The 27449-nt window shown below is 43.2% G+C and overlaps 1 protein-coding gene across 1 annotated transcript in view; it reads left to right on the top strand.

The window, feature by feature from the left end:
* fam222aa (family with sequence similarity 222 member Aa) overlaps positions 1-27449 on the top strand; it is a 67231-nt gene that overhangs the window by 27234 nt on the left and 12548 nt on the right. Inside the window, exon 2 of the mRNA XM_066689236.1 lies at positions 9084-9223. Coding sequence (XP_066545333.1) covers positions 9127-9223 — 97 coding nt within the window. The 5' untranslated portion in view covers positions 9084-9126. The remainder of the gene's footprint in view (positions 1-9083; positions 9224-27449) is intronic.

Raw genomic sequence — 27449 nt, 5'->3', positions numbered from 1 at the left:
ATGAGATGAAGATCAGTTCTCCAGGAGACACTGAAAATGTGGATCTGCACCTTATGGTTACAAACCTGAAAGGCTTCGTGGGTGAGTATAACCCATTACTGTCTTTTCAGTCTCTTTATTTTTCCTTTCTCTTCTTATTTTCTACTTGCAAACTCCCCTGTGATTCCAAACTCATCGAAGCCTTTTGCATTTTCTTTATTCCATCAGTAGCAGCTTAGACCCTTTTAAACAAGAGAGAGATGCAGTGACAAAGAAATCCTGAGTATGCGTTTCCGCGTTTGACTTTTACAACGTCTAAAATGGTCTTTGATCAAGGCCGCCATTGTTAAAAATAACCGCTGAAATGGAAAGTCAAATGGGGACTCAAAATGTGCTGTTTAGCATGGTTTAACAGCTTAGTTTTGAATTCTTTGGGCATTTGGTGACTCCACGTTTGCCTCATGAGTCATAAACACTCACTTTATCTACTTCAGTCCTGTTCCAGTAAATTGGATTGTGTATTGTAGACATCATGATTCTCCGAAATGGAAAACGAACATCGAATCATCGTGTGGGAGCGATGCCAAGCCGTTTCTAAAATATAGGCCCGAATTAAATCAAAAAAATTTCCAATTGCAAATGACAAACCCATTACTTGATGGCAGGTTCTATATTGCACATTAAATGATCAGATCTTTAAAAATAGGCCAGTTTTCCACATGGAGATCCTGTGCAATGCTACTGCACTTATCCTTGCACACATAGTGTGGTTACTATGATGAAACAACATGCATGTATATGACAATGTAGGCAAGTGATTGAACAGCATCTTTAAAGACCGGAGAATAAGCAAGGTCACATCTGAGAATCTCACATCTGTGCTTTGTGCCAACATTGCTTGCAGACGCACTTTCATATAAGACTTCGCCTCATAACTTACCTGCTTAAGATTAACTCGACATGCTTTCTGCAGATTCATCTCTTTGTTTTGGAAATCGAAAAGAAGGAAGGCTTTATTTTAATACGCTTTCTGTGCCAAGTAGTTATTTGCCATTTAGAACTTTTCCTTCCCTATCCAGAAAGAGAATAAGAGTGTTAAATATAATTCAGCTGGGATTTAAAAAGTGAAATGGACAGCATAGCAGTTGCTGAGCTATTATATTATTTTCCTATCTTCTGCTCTGGTAGAGCCAAAAACTGCTGTGTGCATAACTCAACCACTCCGCACAATCATTTTACAGGACATGCTCTGTTTAGCGGTTACGAATATTATTTCTCACGGTGAGACCGCTGTGAAATTGAACAGGAAGTCGTTTCTTACTGGTGGTCCCTGTGCATGTGCTTGTTTTTTGGTTTGTTTTTGCTTTTATAAGAAGTCATTCGTTTTCAGCGCCGTAGTGTGTCCTGCCAATCACATCTTTTGTTTACTGTCCGTATTCGACGGCCTTGGAATTGAAAATGTCCCAGTTCTCCACTGAAACTGAGCTTTGGGGGACAAGTTACATTAACTACAAGGATTTGTTTGCAGGCAGTAGATTTTTCTTCCCCCCCTATCCACCCACACACCTACTACCAAATCCGCTGAATGTCCTATAGTTTGCTGTTTTCTTGACAAATTGAGGTGTGCTGGGGTGTGTAACAGTGCCTCCCTTAGGGACCCGATTAGCGCCTGCCAGTACTGGCATCCCTGGCTAGGGTCGGTCCCGCGTGGGGATAAGTTTGTGTTGGAGCCGCTCTGAAAGACATCCTGACTTTGGGGTGACAGAAGAGGAGCTCCACAATGCTCATCTGGGGAGGAGAGGAGGGCAGAGCTGTCTGAAAGAGAAAGTTTGATGTAAGGAGACTCGGCAGGGGGGCTTATCAAACAGCAGGGCCACTGAGAGGAGAGCAAGGGGGAGATCCCGCTTTTGAGAAGGCTGTTTATTGTGGCGCGCGGCAGGGGGACCGCAGGCGATAAAAAGAGATGGGGCGACGCGGGTAAAGAGGCGTCTAAATCGGATCAGGCTTGATTGTAATTAGTTAAAATGCAGATGGATCTCAAGCGAGGCGATGTGCTGAGGCAGGGCTGGGCCAGTGCCAGGCGATGCCCATTCCCAGCCGGTCTCGCATGGCACTGCTGTTGTTGCCACAGCTGAATCTGAACAGACTTGGAGATGAACAACCTGCGACAGGCTGGCTTATCGGGCACAAAGTTGTTCATCTCAGTTTTTCTTTACCTTTGCCCATCCCATAGTCAATTTATTTTTCAGAATACCATAATTACTTTAGTTCCCATAAGAACTGAATTGGAGAATATTTTGAATTGTACAATACAATACTTTATTACCCAAACCTCTGTGACAATTGAAATTAAAGAAATCTCTTTTTGCACAACTGAAGGCCTATGACTACTGTTTGCCACCCTACGTTTTCATATTAAGCTCCCCGCTGATTAGTTGGTAGCCTGCATTGTAACCCACAACAATGACAAACACATTTGTGTGGCATTTGAAATGCACAGGAGAGCGTACGTACGTTGGGGGTAGGAGTGGGTGTCGTTTGTTTTTCATGTCGTCTTCGTCCTTGCCTTGGCATATCTGTGGCAGATTATGTGTGGGTGACCCGTACTAAACCAGTCGGTCGCTCTCTTCACAGACGGAGACATTGTTAGTTTGTATATCCCCGAGATTAGATAATTGTCTCCCAGTTCATGTTTTTGTGTTTCTCTTTTGGATTCTTCGAGGCTGACAAATAGCCCAGTCTCTGTGTACTTTTTAAAGACTAAACTGTGTGTACAGGGGGCCCCTGGAAACCATTGTCTTTGGCACTCTTGTACTAATCTGCGGAGGGATATACGAGACAGAACGGAGGTATTATTTCAGATCTGGGACACAATGGCCCCGTCATTTGGAACTCTCAGCCATCTTAATGTATTGAAAAGAAACTCAGTCTGGCAAGTTACCATTTCATTTGTGCTGTGCTAATGAATTAATGCATTCAATGCAAATTGCAGAGCACGCTTAAAAATAGTTTTCAAAACCCACAAGCGGCAGGGGCACTTGTTAATAGTGTTTCAGGACAGCAGCGCTAGCAGAATAATGCCTAGTGGAAATTGCACAGAGGGTAAGCATTTCCACACTGTCTCCTCAACAGAAATGTGTGGACAATAAATTTGCCTGAAGGCGAGTTCACTTTTGCCAGCTTCAGTTAATCAGGTTGGTCATGTGTTAAGTGTTGTAAAGAGTGCCTCGGACGTGCAGCACAATGCATTATAGAAACTGCAGGTATTTTATTGCAGCACACAGGAAGACAAGCAGGCCAGGTGGAAAACAAAAAGCGGCACACTAACCACAAAGCAAGAGGTGTGTTTATTGTCTTTATTGATCTGACAAGCTACCGCTGCAGTATTGTTTCTCACGGAGACAGTACCCGTGAAATGTTCCAGCGTGGTTGTACAGCGCTGGAGAGAGACACTAGTTGCCTTAAGCGTGAGACTGACGGTTATTCACAAGAACCATCTGAAGCTGCAAAGCATAAACTGTTTAAGAAATTAACCTTCTGATTTACACACCTGGCCTGTTATTTTATAATAGTTTTAAGGAGTGCTGGCCAAAGGTTTATTTTATTTTTTTTATTATGATTTAATTGTTTACCTGTTGCCAGACCAGTTGCACAAGAGGTTAGTAGTAAGTCAGCATTTTTTCCTGTTTCATCTGAGCCTTGGCCTAGCAGATCGGTTGGCTGCAGTCTTAACTGGACCCAGTTGGCAGCCTGTAATCACCCTATAGTGACCACCTCTGAGCTGGAACAGCCCTGTAGCGAGATATATATATATCAGTGCTCCCCACCTTGCTTGTTGGCCTTTGCTGCAGGGTGGTATTTAAAGGTCAACTGAACAGTATTGCATGAAAACACAATTATCACGAAAAACATTCTATTTCCTTACTAGTATTAAGAAGATGTAATGTTTGTTTCTTTGATCACTGACTGGATCTTTAATTATATTGTTAAATAAATCCCAGCTGTCTCACTTTTACTGCTCTCTGTGCCACGTGACATCACAGGCTGGGGACACAGAAGACTAGTTTCAGGGAGCCACGTTGGACATAATGTGGCAGTTAGACAGGCTAGTTTTCCGTGCAAAGTTTTGTGTTAATTAAACCATTTGGCAAAAATCTGAGCGTACACAATTACATTTTTTCATCAAATTTAATTATTTAAAGACTTTCCTAACTGATGGAAGAAGTTAAATGTGTGACCAGCTGCTGAAATAACACGTCTTTCTTAACATTATTTATTTTTCTGATTATTATATATTTTTTTTCCCCCAACACATAAAACTCAAGAAACCGAACTCGCAGATCTGTTTGAGCAACGTGGAAAATTGTCACCCGCAAGATGCTTTTAGTTCAAAAGAAATCTCATTAAAATTGTGTTTGTTTTCTGGCTTCAAGGCTGTTAAGGGGTGGGGGGGGTGGAATTGTATCACTGGCTCTTGTGTATCCAGTTGAGGCCTGCTGTTAACAATGCAGGGTTTTGTGTCCTGTGTGCGTGCCTTTTTTTAAATGCGCGCTTTGGGTTTGTGCATATGTACTTAGCACTGAGCTTCTATCTGCCTGTTGTGTGTGTGTGTGTGTCAGTGTGGCTCTTGTATACACAGCCCTCTCCTATTGTGTGCTCTGTGCCATGGGGCAGTTTGTTCAGATGGAGAGAGTGTGTGTGTGTGGGGGGTGGGGGGGCCGGGACTGGCAGGCAGGCAGGCGGCTCCTAATGGGGTCTTTCAGACTCTCCCCATTCATGTGTCAGTGCAGGGGGGGGATTATAGTGGAGCTGCAGTGTCTTGTTAAAGAGACACAGAAAGGAGGGCTGGAGCGGGGCGATTGGATTAACTTGTTTAGGCTTATTAAGAAGAGGATCTGTGGCTTGTTAAAAGCGCTGGATAGCGTGTTTTCAACAAGCCGGTGGTCACGATTCAATTAGGGACAGAGGCCCCCTGTTTGCCGGGTGGACATACAGAACATCTATAGGGGATCTTCGGTGGCGACTGCACTGCGGCCAAACTCTTTAAAAATAAATAAATCAACATAAACTGTGATTATGCCCAAAAGCATTTTACCGTCATAGTCAGAAACCATATGTTGTATTGGACAGCTTCCTAAAAGGATACGTCTGCATAGAAGAATCAAAATCATACCCCTTTTGCCCAGCAGTGGACCGGTGAGGAGGGAGGATGTGATGTCTCTGATCCGGGGGGGTTTATTAGGGTTGTACCTCTGCAGGTGTATGAGGAAGCCCTGAGGAATCGTAGTGTAGAGTGAGTTTTGTCACTTGACCCCATTTCCAGCTCAGATTAGGGTCACATGACCTTGTAACACCATTTGTTCCAATTGGAAGAACCACACATTCTCCTTCATCAGATGGTTTTGGCGGACAAACTAGTTACATGTTTAGAGAATTCACACCAATAATCCCATCAAACTCAAACCCATTACACTCACCATTCACTGTAAATAAATCTCTCTCTTGGTTTGTATTCCACATTCAAAAGTTTGCTTTTTGTCCATTCATTGAGCACCAGTACCCATGATGATGTGTTGCTAAATCTAGTACCATCTATTTCCTGACTATTGACTGATGGAAATTGTTTGTTCTTTGCACATAGTCGCCAGCTGACCTCCTATTTAAAACCCAAGTGCGCAGTACGGGCTGCCAGGGACAGTGTGCATTGTTTCAACAGGTGTCAGATGTGGCACATTGAAATGAGGGAGAAATCTGAAAGGCTGTACACTGTACTTTTCCTGTTACCAATGTTTTATTTTTTTATTTTTATTATGAATGGCTTTCGTATAAGCTATTGATACAAAACTGCCTTTTCGTTTTCCTGTTTTTTTCTTTGTTTTGTCCTGTTTTTGCTGACGTTTGAAACCGTGAATCTGCATTGGATTCCCTTCCTTCCAAAACAACTGTCCTGCCCTCCCTCCCTCTCATACAATGGTGCTAAGATAACTGAACAATTGAACGGGACCTGAGAAATGTAAACAGCCTAAATGGTCAGATGTGTTTTTTCCTTTGCCCACCCCTGAAACATTTTATATCCCTAATGTAATTTAATGAAAAGTCAATGAACTGTGACCGGGACACTTCATCTTTTAAAGGTAAATGTCTTCTCCTTAAAATGCAGTTCAAGCTCGGGAATTAAAATGTGTTTTTACCCTGCCTGTGAACATAGGCAGGAAAAAGGAGGAGAGAGAGAGAGAAGTGACAAACATTAAACTCAGGGACTTATTCCTTCCCCCCCCCGTCCTCTCTCTTAAAGGCACTTATAGAGGAAAATTGTTTTTTGAAATGGAAAAAAAAAATGGTCCCATTCAGGAAGGATAATGCCTTTTCAGAATATATTTGCTGAGGAGAAAATGGAGAATAATGAAAGGTAGTTACACAATTGTCTTTCATTTTCAGAGTGAAAGACCGTGAGGCATTCCCCATGAGGCAAAGCTTTATACTTTTTTCTTTTCATATATATATATATATATATATATATATATATATATATATATATATATATATATACACACACACACACTTTCTTTTAACAATTGCTCAGTAGTGGAAGGGTTTGTTGTGAAATTAGTATCCTCACAAAGCAGAGACGGAGGGAGGCTTTTAGCCCGTGAATAGTCCATAATTAGATGAAAGTGGTTGCGTGGTTTTATGGAGAGGTGGGAGGATCTCCTGGCACCTGGCTGGAATCAGATTGGTTTTGTTCCTCCTGTATGTTGAGGTGCAGTTAATCAAGTTGATACAGCCAGGGTTCGCATTTCATATCGCTCTGCTCCCTTCATAGAGGCCTTCAATTAAGCTGCTCTTGTGAGAAATGTATGTAGGGGGGAAGAGGGGCTTTAAATAGATTTTTCAGATATGTAACCTTTCTGTACATCTACCATCTAAACAGGTTTACATATTTTTTTCTTCTTCCTGGGTTAATTCAGTTTCCTCTCTCTCAGTCTCTTTATTTGCATTTATATTTATGAATACCTAGCATACTGTTTTTTTGTAGATCTTTTTTTGTATGATTATTATTTTGGTTTAAAGCTTTGTTTTTCGTTGTTTGCTCTGCCACACGGAGCTACCGATCCTTTACACCCACGGATAAAATTGCCAGAATCATTAGCTTGGTGGGGTGAATTTAAAAAAAGAACGAAACGGTAACTGCCTCATCTAGAAAGAGAAACCGGGTCCCAAGACAACCCAGGTTTTATTTATTTTTTTAAACCCTTTTGTTTTCCAAGCAATTTGGTGGATTCATTTACTGCCTACTGCTTTTATTTCTTACAAATCAGAATTTAGGCAGTGCATAAGCATTGCACACAATTAGTCATTTTTCATTTTAAGTTACAATGCCATTTCTGACTAACACTTTTTAGTATTAAAAGCAATGGAGTGAAAGAGGTATTTTTTTCCCTTTTGTGTGGTACTTTTCTTTGTGCGAAGCGTGGTGTTCGGTGGCACACATACCAGTGAAGTGTGGGTGGCTGGTTAGACATTATTAAGTTAGCTCATAATTATTGTAATGGGTTTCTTTTATATTAAAATGCAAACTATAAAGTGAAGTAATGGATTGATGGCAAGCAGTTCTGGTTCTTTTAAATATATTTTCATTTAGCCGTTTGTGTAAAAATAAATAAATGTAATAAAATCAAACAGGACCAGCCTCTGACTCATGCGTGGAAAATAATTTTTCAATAATCCACCGTAGATCACGGCTGGAGACAGTAGTGCTGACAGCAAAAATTAAATATTTAACTGTTCTCTGTTTAAAATGTGTGGAGCCTGGCATGACTGGAAATTATATTGTTTGATATTGATGAGCAGTGACAATAGGAGATGTGCGGCACATATTGACACGCAGAGGCAAACACAAAGGAACGCAGGCAGAGTGGCTTGGCAGTTGAATGCGTTTTCTTTCTCCTGTGTTTTCTTTATTTTATTTTGGTGAGTTTATATTAAAAAAAAAAACAATCAACTAATCATTTATTTTTGTATTCTTCCCTCTGTTTTTGTTGTTGTTTTAGTCAGAGACAGCAGCTTTTCCCGTCTGCTAATAAAATGATTGAAATGAAAGGAAACTTCTGGCATTCCTTCAGGTCAGACTCGGGCCTACGCAGAGTGGAGAGAGGCTAATTAGTTCAGAAACAGTGCACGGGCGAGATTGTGAGGACTAGCTGTGTAGAGAAATACTAATCCAGCATGGGGTAGGACTATAAGTGGAAGCTGGTTACTGCAGTGAACATTGCGGAGCCATCGGTCATTTCATATACTTCTGTTTCTTGTCAATTAAAAAAAAAAAAAATCTTTGCATGTACTTTAAAAGTCTGGTTTGGTAGCATAAGCCTCATTAAATCCCAAAGAAATGAAGCTAATGCGAAGGGACCCGTCAGATCTGCTTCGCTCGGTCTATATTTCTCCAGTGGTTCTGTCCTGCGAGTTCAGATGCTCTTTTGAGGAAGTGTCGCCTTCTCCTTATCCCTTCAGCTTGCCGTTTGCTTGCCCTTGTTGCAGTTTCTCTGTATTGGCACGGGGGGGGGGGGCATAGGGGAGATTTATGGCTTGATGGGAGATTGATTAGAGCTGTCAGTGGCCCTGATGTACGGTTGGCACCAACTCCCCCCACCCCCCCAATCCCCTCCAACACACATACACATTCTCTCCTCTGCATCTTTAGGATCGGCCGCCAACTTCCGAGAGCTTTCACCCTGCCTGGCCGGAGTTATGGCGGAGAGACTGCTGTTTTAGGCATTTCCATTCTCTGATCACGATAGACACAACCATCAATCATACTGTAAAAGCTGCCCAGGAAAGAAAAGAAACGACACAGGGGTGGGGGGGTGGAAAGCGGCTATAAACTCATGCCAGGGTGGTAGGACTGCTTAAGTAAAGTAGGAATGCTTAAGTAAATGGTGTCCATCTATCTCTCGACAGGGCAGTGTCATGAATATTGATAATTGTGTGTCTCATTCCCATATTTCCTAATCAAAGCCACTTGCAGTAGGGATTTATTCTTCGTCACAAAATCCCCATCTCTCAGAGTTGACGTAATTGTTTTCTGTGTTTTTTTTCCCCCTCAGAGTCGACGGAGCGACCCCCGGCTGTAGAACCCCACGGCGCACCATGTTGGCCTGTCTGCAGAGGAGGCAGAACCCCCCCCCACAGCACCTGGTCTGTGCCAGCAAGACCCTGGAGGCACCGCACCCCACCAACCGCAAATGTGAGTTTGTGGGGCACAAGGGCTGGGCTGTGGGGGGTTGGACCTGGAGAAAGACTCATTATTAGGAACCTTCAGCCAAACAGTGCGTCACTTGGCATGCTCTAATCAGACTCTTAACTCCAGCTCCTTTTGCCAAATTACCGTTAAGATGGAAAAAATAGTCCCATTGCTTAGAAGTGGTTACCAGTACCAGTGGAAGTTAAACTGGTAAAACTGAGTATAGCGTTTCAGGCATGAGAGTGAGAATTCCTCTGTGTTGACGCCTCTTCAGGGATGTGTCTCTCCTCTGTGTCATACTTTCGGTCAGAGGCCTGGCCAGAGAGGCTGTAAACGTTTACAGAGTTGGTCCTATTGACAGGGGCCATGAGTTATGTCTACAACAAGACGGTAAAGGTTGATAGCTTCTCTTTTATACGAGGCGCGGTGTTTCTGTCAGCCCTCGTTTAGATTGAATAACATTTGTTTTCCGCAAGAGCAGGAATGACAAAAAAAAAATACAACAGGCAGAAACAAACTCTCCTAGGTGTCTCCAAGTGTGAACAATGCAGGCTTCAATTTGTGTGGTCAGCTTTTAATTATGCTCCGTACGGTCTTATTCAAATGAAGATCATCCTTTTTGCTTTCCGATTATTACGGCATTGATCTTTTCCGGGGGCAGAAGATACAAGGATTGTAGTCCGTCGGAAAGGACTGAGGGAGCATTATCGCTTTTCTTTCTGTTGCTTTCCCGGCATACGAAAAGCATAGTTCAAGAGCAGCTCAAGAGAGAGTGATACAGGGAGCAAGTATCGCTTCTTTTAGAATACTTTTTTTTTCCTGTTGTAATTATTATTATTATTAACGTGACTCTGTGCCCATATTTCTTTCTCGAGAAGTGACTGTGGAATTAAGACCTGATGGCTTTTCTGCGCGCTCGGGCTGGGCTTCTGCTCCTCGCCACTACTATAGTGTTCCAGCTAATTACTGCCTCCACTCCAGCCCTGTGCGGCCAGCGCTCTCAATGGGAGAACTAGGACAAGGTTACGCATTTCTATGCGGCTTTTATCCGCGCTACATTTGGTGCTTTTAAAAGGAGGAGGGGAGAAGAAAGGGAAAAAAAAATCAAATGGAATGCAAAGAGTGCTCTCCACTTTGAGGAGAGGGCAGCTCCATTCATGGCGACCACCGGAGAGCAGAGGGGCCAATGAGGTTTATTAATGAGGTTTCCCTGCAGTGTGTCTGGGGTCAGGAGTGAATCGGAGGGGTGAAACTCACCGCAGCTCGGCAGCCCGTTTCTATTAACCGATTCATTCCCAATGCTCGGAGGGACATGGTGCTTATTTAAAGGAGTTTTTTGTGTTCCTTGCAGGGAGGGAATGGCATGGGCCCGGCTTATAATGAGACCAATAACACTAGTGCCTCCTTCACCCTCGCCTCAGCTTGGTCACCTACAGTTCTTGGGAGGCTCAAATTCAAAACCCGTTTTTTTTTTTTTTTTTAAAGTGGTTGCAGTAACCTGAGAATTAATTGAATCACTCAAATCCTTGTTTTCAAATTAGTTTTTCGATTATATTCATATTCTATCAAACTTGAGGTAAAATGTTTTGACCTCTTTCGGCATCGGTTTGAAAGCTGTAGAATTGAAATGCCGGTTCGCTAGCAAGTGGATAAGCAGATGTAGAGGGTCTCTGTGTCATGCTGGCCTCTGTGAGGAGAGGGTGGTGAGGCTGGAGGCTGTGGGTCATGTAGAGATAGATGCCCATTCAGCGCCCGGCACGACCCCAGGCGGCACTGAGGAGATCAGAGCTGCGGGGATCTGTGAGGGCAGCTTTGAAACCCCATTTTGCATTTGTTGCTTTTTGTGCCAAGCATTCGGCCTGAGAGCAAAGGATAGGCTAGGTTAGGACGTGGTGTCTGGTGAGGAGAGCGGGGTGGGTATGAAACTCCGGAGAGCAGTTGTGCCGCCTGTACGATTCATTGATGCAACTCCCATTAAAAAAAAACTTTATAATGATAAAGGGGGACACAAAATGAAACCACCTTAACTAGCTCCACCATCAGCTGAAAGCATTCAAATCAGCTTGCCAGACAATCAATTTCCAAGCACAGGGGGCCTGGTGAGTTTAAACCAGAGGTAGAGAGATGTTTCCATTATCACAGTCCTCTCTACGTCTGGGCAGCGTGAGGGAGAGCGAGCGAGAGAATGAGCGAGAGAGAGAGCGAGCAAGAGAGAGACAGGCATTTTAAAAAGCCATTGACCGCCTGCCCTGCAAAATATCATATTGGATTAGCTTCATGGGGGCGGCCTTTTGATTTTTGCTCGACGCGAATTAAAAGGAATGCAGAGCATTACTTAAATTATAAATCACAGCACTGCTTTCAGCGTGCCCAAATACCCCGTGTACGGCTGCACTCTCCAACGCCAGGCCCTGTCATTTTTAATTAAATCCTCCCTTATGCGTGACATTTTTAGCGTGCCCCCCCCCCCCCCTTCGTCTGTCTGCTACTCCAGTAGATGTGGAAATAAAAGCAGAACACTGCGATAGAGCAGGATCTCTCATTATGTTTAATCCATAGAGGGAACTCATTCTAATAGGTATTAATCACATCAAAAGACCCTGTGGATACAGAGAGCTTGCACTGACCCCACAGCCTGAGCGCTTAATTTCGTTTTTATTTTTTTCCTCGTATTCTTGTGGTGTTAGAATTTTAACCCCTCGTGCTGCCCACTTTCACTTGACCTAAATGGAACCGTCTCCAGCCTCATCGAGAGCAATTTCCAAATTAAAAACGATAATGGATTAGGGTCACAACCTCCCAATAGTAAAAGGACTTCCTACAACAGCTCGGCAGTAGCCCGAAGGAACCAAAAAGCAAAGTCAGGTCAACTCTATTTTTATTTATTCTTCCACAGTAAAATAGTGTTGTGACCTCGCTTAAGGCGAAGTAGGACTGCAGTTTGAATTTATGATCTCTGTCCTTCGTGGAGAAGTGAAACCTACTTTTTGTGTGTTTACACCTAATGTGTCAGTATTTTTGGACAGGAGGAGCATAGCCAAAAGCCTCTTCAGTCGTTCACCCAGTAAACTAACGTAACTACAAATTGTAAGCATGTTTATGTCATTAGAGGTACCTTTTCCTTATAGATTTCTTACCGCATTCTTTTCTTAAAGCTTAATGATGTTAAAAGCATATTCCCAAGAACAGAAATGATAGGGTTTTGCTCGTTTTAACCACAGGCTTGATCACTTAACTAGGCCTACCTGTGTTGGTCAGAGGTGCCAATGGCGTTCTCTGCTCGACTCCAGCAGCTCGTATGCATAAGCACTCAAGTAATATGCAATTTGATTTATTTATTGCTTGATTTTTTTTTTTTTTTTTTTTAACTTAGATTCTTTTCTCACACCCTGCTCTTGCCTTCAAAGGGTGGATGACTGAAATATGCTTTGATACATGCATCTCTCATCTTCTGATCGCTCTCTTAATTATCTGAAGCTGGGAGTTTGTCTCCAATTCACCCCATCCACTATTAATAAAGTGTATATTTAAACATCTAATGCTGCTTTGTCTTTTGTGCATTCGGCCCCATTAAACATTGAGAGGCTGAAGCACTGATGTCATGATGAGGCTAGGGTAATGAAAGCATGTGAGGGGATGAAAATGAGGATGAGCACAAATCGGCAAGATCTTTTAGAAGTTCTGAGGAAAACCCCCTTTCATATTAGTGCCTCATTTCTGCAGCGTTTTTTAACCTGGCACCCCGCGTTACGATCAATCAGATCTCCACGGGCTCGAAATCGGCCGCCAGCTCCCTATTTTGAGCGTGTTCTTCAGTTCTGCTCATTCATTGGGCGGTGTGGTGAAGAGAGCCAGAGGGCACCACCGTGACCCGCAGCAGAGCAGCGACCCATACCCATTGCTGATCTAGAGTCTCTCAGGTGGATGTGGTAGGAGACGCGCTCTCCTCCTCCTGCTCAGTGGGTCCTGGCTCCAAAATCGGCACATATGGGACAGTGACATCATCCCAGCGCGGAGGAGCTGGGGCCAGGGGAGTCAGCAGGAAATGGGAGCTGCCTCTCGCTGGGCAGGAGGTGTGCAGCTTAAAGCCATATAGTCCCTTTTACATGTCACTACCATCCAGTACATCCAGCGTAAGACAGAAATGGGTAGATGTGTCTGACTGTTATTACTCGTGACTTATAGTACGGTCTCTTTATGTCCCATAATGCAACGCTTCCTTGTCATTCCCATCTGTGCTGTGAAATGTGCCCATTAAAGCCAATTGGTAATACTGGGCTGAAATAATGTTACCCAGCATGTAGCTGTGAAGCACAAGGTGGAACTTCTACCTGTTGGTGTAATTAAAATATCCCTATTTATTATTACAAAATGTCAACATGCTTGGTAACATGTTTGTAAATGGTCATGAGTGAGAGCTTATATTGTGACCTTTTCCATCACTGCAATTGAGCCCCAGGGGCAAGAGATCTGAGGAATAAACTGGAACGATGGAATAGCTAAATGGTTCACATGGTAGCTTTAAAACAACCAAAGTATAATCTGCATAGAATTGACCTTTTGTTACTGATTGTACAGCTCCCAGTTTCCCTGTAAAGTTCAAATTTGCCGAGCTCATAAGCCACTCTTCTCTCTCTCTCTCTCTTTCTCTCTCTCTCCTTTTCTTTTCTCTTCTCCCTGGATCCTGCTTCTCACATTAGTTGGACCCGGAGTTTAAGCCTCGCTGCAGCTGAGGAAATTGGAAACTGAGACGGTTGTTATTTTAATATCACAAATTATAGATGAATCGTGGAGGGTTTGAGCCATCTCTGCCCCCTTCAAAATGAAAGTGCTCGCTAAGGCATGTTTTAAAGTCTAATTAGCCTTGTGTCTTTTTCCGTTAGATTTCTATCAAGGCTTAATCCGCCGTTCACTAAACCGCGCCTGCTGTACATCGCGCTTGATCAGCCCGTCCCAGCGTTACCGACTGTGCTCTGATGTCTGTTTTCTCTGTGCCGGCTGTTTATCATGGCCCGGGGGGCACACCGTGGGGCACTGGAGGTTGGTTTTTGGCTCATGGGGGAGAGAGGTGGAATTGGAGTTTCTTCTGCTTCCAACATGCTAACATTTGGGCCACCCTTCTGCATGTTACTGGTGCCATGGTTCTCAATATGTTTTAGGATCGAGGGGAGGTCCAGACGGTGTAGTTTCTGATCAATGTACCACTCTGTCTCCCTGTGGGGGGGTTGCGGTTCTCGGTTCACAGCAGTATTTGGTGTTTTACAGCTGATAAAGCAGTCCCTCAGATTCTGCACAACTTTTAAGAACTTGGCGTTAATTCTACACAGGTTAGAATCCTGTTTTATCTTTCACACTTAAGGACATGTAACAGGTACACTACACCCAAAAGACCACTTTTAAATCCCAAATCTCACATCACTGCCGAATCTGACGAGCTTCAAGAATTGAAGTGGATAGCTAAAGATGTTTTTTATGTATTGGGAAATGTCATTTTTATAAACATGTCCAATGTTTCCCTTGCTGATATTAAATACTTTCCGAGACTCGTTTTTAAAGAAGCTGATTGCTGATTCGCAGCAGTTGTCAAGGCATGTTAAGATCATCTTAATGAGACCCATAACATAAAATACTTCGGAAAGGCTAATGGATGCAACAATGTAACGATTATAAGACATATTCTGATAATGACGATGTTTGTTTTGAATAATAGGATTGCAACAGCATTGATTGCTCTAATTAGAGGAATTGAAATGTTGATGAGGATGATCCTTCTGCTTTCATTTCCAAAGCATTGATAAGTGATTTATTTGTTGAGACAAGGACAGCAGTGTAGGTAGACTGTAAAAGGCAGCCAGTGTGTGAGAATGCAAGTGAGGGTAGGAGAGGGAGAGCACACTTGCAATGCAATGCTAATATCATTGCTCCTCCGGGAACTTTAACATCAATTAGTGTGGCTAGCTTGTCTGCGGGAGTCAATCCGAGCCGGGGAACGTGGGGTAATGTGCTCGGGGCGAGACCCCCAGGTGCTGGTTAAGGGGCCATGGAGAGTGCTTAAAGCTAGCTGCCTGGCTTGACTGGCGGCCTGTTTGAGTTTTTGGTGGTGATAGATTCTCTTCCTTCCTTCGGCATTAATATATAAATGCAATAAATATAGCTCCGGTTTTAGTAGGAACGAGACTGTATTAAAGTAAATCAAAAAGTCTCCAATTTAAACAGTGTTTGTAATTCAGCCCCTGCAAGCCAGACAAAGGGTTTTAGTTTTACTTGTTTATTTATGAGGTTTGAAGAGAATGTTGTATTACCCTTGTTTTTTCTTATTCCAAGAGATTTTTTTCCAGATTTTTGTACTTCAGGCCCTCTTTGTTCTCTGGGGTGTTGGGATCAAGACACAAGGCAGGTTTAGATTTATACACATTTTATTGACTTTCATATTTCCACATAAACATTCTTCGACCCCCCTGCTTGCATTCTGAGAGAGCAAACCTGCCACAGGGGCAAATGCATGCAAAATAGCTGTCAGCCTGGTCTTTGCCCTGTAGATGATACCCCTCTGCCCATTCACCCCTCTCTTCTCTGTAAAGGAGGAGACTAGTGCCCCATATTGAAGGTGTCGCTGAAAGAGAGCATCCTGAGGGGAACTCCATGCACACCTTCATAAAACATTTTGTATTTTTTATCCTGTTTTTTTTTTTTTTTTTTCCAGAAAAAAATATATAGGACATGGGAGGGTGGGATTTACCCCCATTATAGCCCCCACTCCAACCCCCACAGTGCTATAAAACATTGAAATCTATTTGCAGATCACTGATGACCAAGAGCAGTCTCTTTTCTCTCTTCTCTCTCTCTCTCTCTCTCTCGGCAAAAGCGCTGTTTTCTGTGCAGTATTAAAAATTAATTGGAAATCAGTGGAGGACATGTCTCCTAAATGATGGAACAGAAGGGCTAGGATCGCCTGGAGCAGCCTGCCGGCGCCTTTCTTCTCACATTTACCTGCGGCCCTGCACACCACGGCTGCCTCTGTACTGACAGGTCTGCAGAGACACTGGAGCTCTCTCCCTCCCTCATCTCTTATCCCCCCCTCCCATCTTTCTCCTCACTCTCTCTTTTGAGCTTCTTTTCAATCCGGCACTGTGAACTTCCCTTTTTCTTTTTCAGTGAATCTTTATTTTATACGTGCGTTCTCTACATGCAAAGAGAAGCAAGCCGTGTGTTATGGTTCGTCAGAAGTCATTGGATAATTGTTTGTGTCATTTATGGGTTGTACCGGAATTGTATGGTGAAGGCCTACAGATTGACTCGACAGTTCCAGTAGTGTTGGAAGCATTTCATTCCCCCTCTAACACTAACAGTTGTGTTACAGTTGTGTATCGCTGCTGTAGTGCACTTCTGGGGTCATCTGGAGCAGGAAGAAGTCTTCGAATCCACTACCATCATTAAGAGCCAGAGATTCTTTTGTATTTTCCTGTCGGCTCAGGGTTTTTGCTAATATAACATGCCCTGCTCTTTCGAAAGCGGCCTCCTTGAGATTCCTACTCAGATAAAGGTTTCGATTTTGGCAAAGGCTGCTCCATGCAAAGTATCCCACTTTCGTAAGTCTGTCGGCAAAACTAATGAAGATAAAATTGTTGGCTTTGGCTCCTTTTAAAATGCTCTTTTCTGGCTTGTCAGGAAGATGAATAATTTATTATTGGGAATTAACCTCACGGAGCCTCACTGTGGGAGAGCAGGCCACATGTCTCCTTTAGTTCCAACCCCCCCATCACAAAGATATGAACAATATAATAAATCGGAAAACTGTGGAGAAGTATTAATAGTATGCCAGGGCTTTGAATGTTTAATGGAATGCCCCATTTCTCTTCGTCCGTCATGGTATAGGTTTGACTAGTTGGTCTATACCACCTAGCTCCACTCCCGTCTCCTGACAGCCTCCCCTCCGCTCCACCAGCTCAGAGCAAGAGACAGCGGCTGTGAAGTTTTATAGAAATCATATGCATAAGCCCAACTTAATCTGAACAAAAAACCTGGCATCCAGTGTACCTTTCCATCATACACTGCATAATGCTATCTTTAGTCGTCCTAATACAACAAAGTCTGGTAAATAGAGGGTTTGACACAGCTGCCTTCTTCGGTTTAACTGAGGAGCTGTGCTGTGTCTTCTCACTTTAATCCTGTTTGTGTTGAGAAGACAGAACGCCGTTACTGTGATCCGCCGAGGGAGTGCGGACGACTACAGGGCCCCGGTTCCCTTTCGAGTGTAATAAGTGAGCGCATGCAGGACATGGAGGGTGCGTTTAGCAGAACAGGGGCTAAAAGATTTCCATTACAACTTTCTTTTTCTTTTATAATGCCGGTCATATTTCACTTCTACTCTGGTTGGCCTGGAAACGAGCTATAATACACTTATCAGCATTTGCAAGAAATGTAAATGACCTTTAAAACTAAATAGTTGAGTTTGGAGGAAATAACCAGGAGGCTTATTCACATCGGCCCTCTAAGGGAAGGAGGAAATGGAGCAGTTTATAAGGAACGAAGATTTAGTATCCCGTTTTTTTCCCCATCACTGAAGCATCCTCTCTTGCTCCCTCTTGCCAGATCACTGACATGGCATAGCCCACAGAAACGGAGCTGTTATCCTAGTTTGTCATGTGCTCTGGACAGAGGCTTGTGTGCAGGTGGAGGAGGCTGGGAGGGGGAGGGGATGGGAGCTGCACAATTCAATTCACAGGCTCGTGAACGCCACTCTAATCGCACATGACAACACTGGCTGGTGTGCCAGTCGTACCTCATAAAGACTCGGTGTTTGTGCTGAGCTGAGGCTTTGCTCTGATATCTAGACCAAGCTGGGTGCACAATGAGGTGGACACTGCTAGCCAGCGGGCATGCATTCACACGGGACCACCATTACCCCCCCCCTCTCAGCAGTCAGTGGACAGCAGGGCAGGCGTGTACACTTCCTGCAAAGTCTGAGGGCTTTCTCTTCTCCTGAATCGCTTTACGAAATCCCCAGCTCGTAACACCGTCGAACCTGAAGCCAGTTCCCGTTATTCCCAGCAATACTAGACCGACCTTAACCCTTTTCCAGAGCCTTCACTACCCAAGTGAAACCGCACATCAACCTCCTCCTCTGCTTTTTGCTAAGATAATGGATGTGGCACTTTAGGTTTGATTGAAAGCAAGCGGGTCACTCTGCTCGAGTCACACACAGAGGCCGAGGAAGCGGTGCTCCACATTTTTCCTAACGAAAGAGAAGCAGATGTGTTGAGAATGGCAAGCGCCTCTGTCTGGGTTTTCGTGTCCCAAGTGAAATGCATCCCGATGACTTTGCATTTTGGCCTTTTGTTAAAAAAATCAACTACCCTGCTTGTTGTGTTTCACTCAAGTGGAAAGGAGACACAGTCCACATGTATTATCTGCCTTAAATTTTGGTAACAATCTTGTTTATTTATATATATTTCTTTCCCCCCCTCTTCCTGTAACAAAGTCCTTGTTTGGAAATGAACCCCAGACACCTAAACTACTGTAACAACTGTTGTGGAAAAAAATATAATAAGAAACAAAGTCTCAATGGTTTTCCTCACTCATTGAAAGAAAAGGTGTCTGCTACTTTAAATGGGCGGTAGGCAGGAATGTGCAGCCGAGAGTAATTTGTTTTCCCACGCTGTTTATTTTTCCTCTGCTAGCCGGTTTGAGATGAGAACGCGGGCTGCCTGCTCCAGCCTAATACCTCCGAGTGGAGACAAATGGAAAGTGACACTTGTGTGTGTAGAATGGTATTTGTGGTGACGCTTCGACTACAGATAATAAAGTGTTCGCCCCGAGGTGATTTCGTTCAGCGAGCACCCCCGATGAAACTCACTTACTCAGAGGGAGAGAGAGTGGGGGGGGGGGAGAAAGAGGAGACCGACAGAGAGGCTGAGAGAGCGAGCGAGAGAGAGCAGAGAGGGGGAGAGAGAGAGAGAAGAGAGACAGAGCCAGAATGAAAAGAAAATCCAGACTCATCTGAAATGACATAAGGAGTTACTGGGAAGAATGTAAAATCAAGCGGGCAGGCAGACGGATGGATGTGAAGGTACACTTTGAGGGCAGGGAGAGTCACTTTTGGTGGCATTTATAGATCTCAGCACTGGGGGATCAATCAGAACACATCAATTTAGTATTATCTTTTGCCAGGGAGGACCCTTAGGTGAAGAAAGGACTGTACAGTAGTGGGGGGGTTTGGAAAGAAAATTAGGCTTCTGTTCAATCGCTCAGGATGGGGGACTGTGCAAGCCGAGCCGGATTCCTGGTGACCTGCATTTTAGTTTCAAAATGGGTGGCTAAGGTCATCACATTTGCTCTTATAGAAATGCTAGCAGAAGCCTGGAAGCTGCTGGTTCACAGATCACACAGTTTGTTTAATTTTCTTTTTCTTTTAGTTTTTTTTTTTCTCTGGATCTGGATTCTCTTATTTCCCAATCCTACCTTTGAAGCCCCATTAACAGCCTGGATTTTGTTTGGGGCTGGGGGCATTGTGGAACAAAAGATGTCAATGTATGTCCCACTTTAATGCAATTCGAGGCCAGGATGGCCGAATCAATGGACCCGGTATTTGATAAAAGCTTCGACGGGAGAAAACACTGCGGTGCAATTTCCCATTGATATTGTGAGTGAGTTACTGCCCACCCAGCACCCCAGGGCCATTAAAAATGCTCAAGCACTTACTGGGATTTCCGAAGAGAACAGACTCCTCGGTAGGTCTCGAAAATGCACCGTTTATCCCATGTACTGTTACAAGAAATTCACAAGCTGGACCCTGACCCAAATCCTTGATACTAAATTGAGTTATTTGAGTATTTTGTGGTCATTTATAGTCTTTGGCTGATTTTGTTTTTTACAGTTTTTATTGAATAATTAAAAAAATTAATGAAACCCATAGTTGTTGCTTATGGGGAACTGAAGAAATGTTAGTATAAAACGCATACATTTGTACCCCCCTCCTGAATAACAGTATTGCTCAGGAGCCAAGTAATTTTTTGTGGGAGAAGCAGAAATTGAATTGATTTAATAATAATGGAGATTTGTTTTAAATTAAATCCAAAGTTTCACTGGACGTGGAAACATTAACATTTTAATGACAAAATCCATTTTTGAATTACTGCCACAAATCCTAGGATTTATTTATTTAAAAAACATTACAAGTTATTATAGAGACCCCAACATTAACTTATTAAATGCATGTATTCACCCCCTTCTAAAGCCACCTCTTTTAAATCTTTTTTTAAACGGCCTTTGACAATATTTTTCATTGAAACTGAGATTTCAGCTCATAAAATGCATAGCTGGGATGTAATGTAGATGCATATGGCATTTTTTAATCCCAGATGATCAAGGCTAAATATTTTTGATGTATGTTTTTACATAAACAGTTTTATTATTTCAAGACCACTTGGATAACGCAAGATTAAACCGATCTGTAAGATTAAAAAAAAAAAAAAAAAAGAGAAACCTCATCCCCCTGCAGTGAGCAGCACATATCTCAGAATGCTCGAGACATTTTTATCTAGGCTTGAATATACATATATAAATATGAATTGTGGTTGAACTTATTTATTGCATTCCAGACTGCTTATTTACAAAGTGCTCAAAGATAACATAAAGGAAAAAAGAAAAGTCAGAATAAACACTGGCCTGTGAGCGAAGAACAAGAACAGAAATTGATTCTTCATCATGTATTTTTATTTTGGCAAACACTATATTTTGCTCAAATCATTTTGTTAGTTATGAGTCGGTTCATGTTATACTTGTATCTGGGGGTATATTCATGAGCAGGATGTGAAGTCTTCTGTGGCCTGTTTGTGTACATACTATGATTGCTGACTCAGTTTTGTTTGTTTTTATTTGTTTTTTACACGAAGTGAACAGTGCAGTCGGATGAAACCACATCTGCTCTATCAGTGTTCACAACTGCACTTCACACAGGAAAGCATCTCGTAACCTCTTCGCCAAGGTAGCGACTGCAAGTTTTTCAAGAGCTCCAGTCTTGAAAGTAAAGCAGTTAACTAATTAACCTTAATCAATTCATAAGGCAGTGCACTTATGGATAAGTGCAGGGTCCGGGAGACGAGCCTAATGCGTGATAAAGCAACTTCTTGCACAGCGTCTCTGCCGACCACACTCCCTGTCAGCTCGCTCTGTGCATCTGTGTTCGAGCTGGCGGAAGTTGGTGTTGGTAAGCTCTCGCTAACTCTTAATCTGTACGCGTCGTTCCCTGTCTGCTTCTGTGTTGAGCGGTGGTCTGTTAGGATGATGCCCTAGATAGATTGATAGATTGAAGAGGCCAGGGCTACAGAAGCTTCCAGGTCACCCCCCCCACCCCACCCTCTCCACCACCCCCTCTCTTCCAAAGCCCTCAAAGCAGGAAGAGCTTTGGTGCCGAGCTGTGCCAGAACGTGAGAACCGCAAGCCAACTCTGCTCTCTGAAAACCCTCCCCCACCGTCACCTCACCTCGCAACTGATGTGTTTTTGTGGCTTCCTACCACCTAGACAATATAGTGGCGCAGTCTGAGAGCCAGCTGCCGTGCCAGGCTGAGAGAGAGCAGCAGCAGCATTGCACAATATATATCTCATAGGTCAGATCAGGTGTAACATCAAAACAGGATTTCTTCTGTTGCTGTTCCATTTTTTTCTGATCATTTTTATGTGGTTTGTTTTTTAAATGTAGCATTTGTTGTTTTTCGAAAAACAATCCGCACTCTCATCTCCCAAACACGGTCGTTCGTTATCGGATGCACACAAGTGAATTCATTTGCACCGCCAATTAAAAATAAGACATTTTAAAGTATATGCAATTACTGTAGTGAAAATGTAGGTTCAACCAAGATTTAAGCCTGGCCAATCCTGGTGAAGGCATTGTGAGCGCTGTCCATCATGGAAACTAAAAGCGTGGGAAACCTAATTGTAAGTGTATCAGGGGAAGCTATTTGTTTGCTATTGTTGTTGTTGTTCATTGTAATGAATTTGCAGTTGCTAGTTAGGATGAGCGTTGGAGCTTGGTGCCGTCAATTTTATTCCTCCAGCGTGTTGCTGAAGTCCATGCTCGACAAAGCAAAGGGACGCTGGTTCTATCCCCGTCTCCTCCAATTAAAATTGTAATTGCTGTGATTTATTAATCTCTAACACTGCCCCTCCTGCTGTCTCTTGTGGAGATTGGAAGTAATCACTAAGCTGTCCATCCTAGGAACCTGTTACCGCCCCTCTCCCTCCCGCAGAATTCGAGGTGGGGGGGTGCAGTGTTGTCTTTTAAAGAATGTCGGCCCGCCCTGGCTGAGTCCGATTGTCATGCTGAACACTGAAGAAAACTGGGGATTAGGTTAGAGATTATGTTTGGAAAGGCAATAGTGACCTTTTTTTTTTTTTTTTTTTTTTTCCTCACCCTACTTGCATATCTTCAGTTTGCTGTCTGTGTGTTTTAGTACCATCCCCTCCTTTCCCCAAATATGTACATCAACAATCCTTTTTCGTTTCTGAATTTTTGGATAAATCTTTTTACGCATTTGCTTTTTTCCATATCCTATGGATTTATACTCTAAGCAGGGTCTAATTACTTTTATGCTTTCCAAATGTTCCTCTTAATTGCTTGCTGATTAGGAAAGCAAAGGGAAACAGTGCAGCTCGGATCGGCATGTGCTTTCAGGCTGCACGTTGATGGAATTACTTTTAAATCTATATTTTTTGACAAGGAAAAATCAAGCTTTTGTTGATGTGAGGCATTATTGAGCCCTCTGAGTAAACACCATGAGACACTCGTGTTTCCCTGAAGAAGGTTTCCACCAAAATCATTTTTTAATGGAGATTGAAACCCATGAATAAACATGGATAGGAAAAAAAAAAAAAAACGGTGGTTCTGATGCCAAGCAGGTCGCTATGAACTCTATAATTTGCTTTTAATTTATTAATACCGGTGAGTGCAAGCCTCGCACATCTTGTATTCAAACGAGAGCCTGCTGATTGTCAGCTCACAGATGCTACTCCACTTCCACGGCAGGAAGCTCCTGTGGTGAGCGAGGGGCTTTGATTGACTGACAGCTGAGCAAGCAGGACCACGTCTATTCTTCGAGTCGAGGGGCTGGGCTGCGCTCGACTGGGACTGTGATTCGGGGACCTTGTGGTCAGACTTGCTCTGATGTCGCCTCTGCTTTGTATCTGCGATAGTCAATTAAAGCTGCTGTGGGGAGCCCAGAAAAGGAGCGGGGTTAATTGTAGGGGCCTAAACAGCTGGCTCTATCAGCGGCCATTGTGTGCGCACAAGCGGTTGTCACAGCGATTGAGGCCTAGCTTTAATCGGCGACTGATCAGCCCTGTGCCAGATGACACCTCCATTAACACAAGGCAGGTATTGTTCGGGGCACAGAGCCTCTGTCCTCTCGGCATCTTGCATTCTTAAGCCTTTTGTGAGCCGAGGCACAAGAGAAGGTGAAAGATACCATCAAGATCCGATCTTATTAGGGCAGAGCTCCAACAAAAGTTTTCGCACCGCTACTTGAAAGACAAGGATGTGATCTAACCCGGCTGTTGAGGAGGACAGAAAAAGAGTCGAGGAAAAGCAACTAAATATATTTATTTTCCAACTCTCATCCTTTCCAATCAGCCTTGCTTTCTAGGTAACCTTTGGAGATTACAGTTCAGCCACTAGACAATGTTTTAAACATAAATTACTGATTAACTGGAGCTGAATGGCTCTGGAAAATAATCATGGAAAAGGGCACTACCAGACCCTTGGGAGGAAAGAGCTGCTTACAGGCTTAAATATTCAACACAACGATGGAAAAACAGATTAAGTAACAGTTAGTTGCGAACTCATCAGCATGTTGTGTGGTCATATGACACAGGTTCATTAATGGTTTAAAAATGGAAGCCAAATGTCAGAGTCGTTAGTAATTCATACGCAATGCCTAACTAACGATGTCTCTTAGTCTGCTGGTGATTCAAGTTGAATGCATTCCTGAGAGGGGGACCCTTAGAAAGAAAGCAAACACTTCAGTCGCTTTCCGTGCACCGGCTCTCCAGCACAGCGGCTCACTGAATACATACAATGGAAAGTCAATGTTTTTATATATAAAATATAGATTTTAAAGAAAACAAAGATTTGAAGATTGGCAACTTCCTCCCGAACTGAAACTAACTTCAGCACGAAAACATAAAAGCACGGCTCCCCACATCAATAAACACGGCCTGAAAGAAACGTTCGTATTTTATGGTTTGTCGGACACATTCTCTCACCTTTGTAATTTCTCGCCTTCTCTGCTCTGAACTACGCGACTCCAAACTGCTTGTCACCACAGAACTCTACGTTTTTGTTCTGAAAAAAATGTCAAAAGCAGTCTCGTTTGGTGCAGCTTTTGAAAGCACTAGATAAACTATTCATTTTCGAATTGACAAGATTTCAATATGTCAGAATGAGTTATTTTGTGTGTTTTCTGCAGATTTAGCACAAATCTTAAACCCTGAGGTCCTCAGCAGCAACTACTCAAATACAGAGATGCTCCCTTTGTATTGGCGTGATTTTGGGCTTCTCTCCCTGTTCCTTCCCATCCCCTTGTCTCCTCTCACACTCCGCAGTCCCTTCATTTTCTTACCCATCCTTCCCTTGGCATCTGCCTCCCTCCCCCTTGCTCTTTTTCCTCTCGCACACTCTCTCCGCTCTCATGCCTACTCGTGTGCCACAGCTGCCTTTGATCACGGCAATTAGAAAGAGACTTTAAAAAAGCGCTGAAATTAATGGCTTCTTTTTTCCATCATAAAAACAGCCCTTTCCCTTTTCTTTCTTTTTCTCTCCCCACCGCCCCCCCCACCCCACCATGCTTTTTCTTCTCTCGTTATCTGTCTCCCGAAATTAGTTCATCAGAATTCAGCGTGTGTCAGCGGCTAATTAGCAGAGTGTTAATTGAGTATTCAGGATCGTGCCACCCCAAGGACAGTGAGGCTCAAATGAAGGAGAGTGCAGCTGTTCTTGGCAATACAAAGGTGGCCCCTTTTGTGGGGGGCTACATGGTCATACAGGTTATCCCCTCCCCCTGTATAGTACTGCTGAGAGTCCAATAAGGTACAGGTACGGGGGGGGCATTTGAAGATCTTTGACTTCTCAGCTTTTGGACCGGTTTGTACCGTCAGTGCCTTTTCCATCTAGTCTGTTGGCCCTATTAGAGGATGATGGGAATTTACCTGTTACATCTGCTGGCACTTGGCTGTGGTTGCGTTGTTGTGCTGTTGAGGACAAAGGTCTGTTGGCTAATTGCTCCCCTGTGCCTGAGATCATCTCTAATTGTGCACCAGGGGGAAAGGCTGTTACGCACCCCAGCCCTGCCATATTAAAATGAGTGCCCACTGACGGTTGTCCGGCTTTCCTCAGCACACTGCCTCGCTGGTGGTCGAAATATCAGCATTCTGCACATCGGTGAAGTCAGGCCCTGCACAGCGTATACAGCCAAGCTACCTGACACTGTAGTGTGTGCTTTATTGTATGCTAACGAGCAGCGTTGATGTAAAGATGGTGTGACAAGGCTGTGTATATTATGAAAGCATTTTCTGAGCAGGAGCTGATCTCTTTTTTCTGTTTGTGTGTGTTCTGTTTCTTTTGATCATTTGTTTGTTTTACGTGATTTGTTTGAGTTTACTACACATTTGCTCGAGAGACCCACGATCGAGTGGAAAGTTTTACACAACAAAGTCTGAGGTTCTTGCAGCAGTTGATTCTAATGTGTATGGCGTTTGGTGAGATCATATTTTTTACTTTCCTGAATTAGGACAATTTGCCAAATTTAAAACCTAAAACTGCCCTACTCTAACCAAAATAAACATGATAGGTAGGTTATACATAATTTAGGTAAATGGATCAGGTAGGGACATGGACAATAATGCATGCAAGTGAGAAAGGAAAGAAAAAAGTTATAATTTCTTCACTGGGTAGCTGGTTGAAATGAAAAGGGCAGGACAAGCAGGAATCGCAAACAAGCAAGAGCTAATTTGCCTTTTTACTTGCCACTAGTGCCACTCCGGGGTCTAATAACATCAAACCTTTGTGGAGCAAAGATGGTTTTATGGTGCTGAAAAGACTCTAATCCCCGTGGCCTATGAAGTGTGAAACCCTTTGAAGCCAGGTTACTGTTTGAAGCTTAAAATGTTTACAAACGTCAAGAGGGAGTGATTGCAAGATGCAAAAGTGACACGAAAATGTTGCCGCAGTCCCCCACCCACAAAAAATAATGGATATTAACAAAATTTAAATGTAAAAAACCATCAAATTAAAATTATGGAGACCGTCATCTCTTAATTAATTGAATGGGAATTTTCTCGTAATAATTGCAAAGCATAATGAGTACAGTCAAAGAACGCATTGGAAAATTGGAAGAGGAGGCTTAGTGCAGGGTGTTCGAAACCTTTTGGGTCAAAGCTTATTTATTTTTAAGTCAAATATATATATTTAGCCAAAATATCCAGTTTCCTTGGCATCTGGACTCAGAATTTGTCTTTTGATATGAACCAGCTAGTGAGAATGTGGGAGGTACTTTTTGTAAATTATCCTGCACTGCTGCCCTACTTGTTTCTGCACCTGTATTGATATTAAGGACCATGTACACATATGTAACATTACATCTGTCAATTAGTATGTTTTAATGCAGTTTGTGGTGCATCTGGCTGTGCTGGACATGTTCCCCACTTTTAACAGTTTAATTTCCCCCTTTCAGCTGCTGGTGTTGTCTGTCTGTCTTTAGTGCCCAAGAAAGATTAGGATGTTTTGCTCAGCAGATAATATTAAAAGAGACTGGGGGGGGGATTGTTCTTTTACATTTCGTATTCTCCGTGTTAAGTCTGAATGATTTCAGGGTTCCCACACAAACCTTGCCTTCCGATTGAGCAGAGTTGTCCCAATTTCAAGGCTGTTTGCGAGGGGTGTCCATCGTTGTTTAATTTTTTGGGTGTTCTTTGTATGCTGTGGAAATGCGGAGTATGTTACTGTGTCTCTGCGCCGCAGGGAGAGACTGCAACACGACACTGCGCCTCTTTTTCCCATTTTAAACACCCAATTTATTTCCTTTATGAGATAGATCTTGTAGATTTAATCATTTTCACAGTTGGAGGCTCATTGGATACTCGAAATAAACTCCGAACGCGAGAGTAAATGGGAACAACAAATGGGTTCTGGCTGTGTGGCGACGAAGGCTCTTTAAAATGGTTTTGTTATAGAAAAAG

Source organism: Amia ocellicauda, chromosome 17 (assembly GCF_036373705.1).
Source record: "Amia ocellicauda isolate fAmiCal2 chromosome 17, fAmiCal2.hap1, whole genome shotgun sequence".
NCBI classification, from domain to species: Eukaryota; Metazoa; Chordata; class Actinopteri; order Amiiformes; family Amiidae; genus Amia; species Amia ocellicauda.
This window is presented reverse-complemented; position numbering and strand designations above follow the sequence as displayed.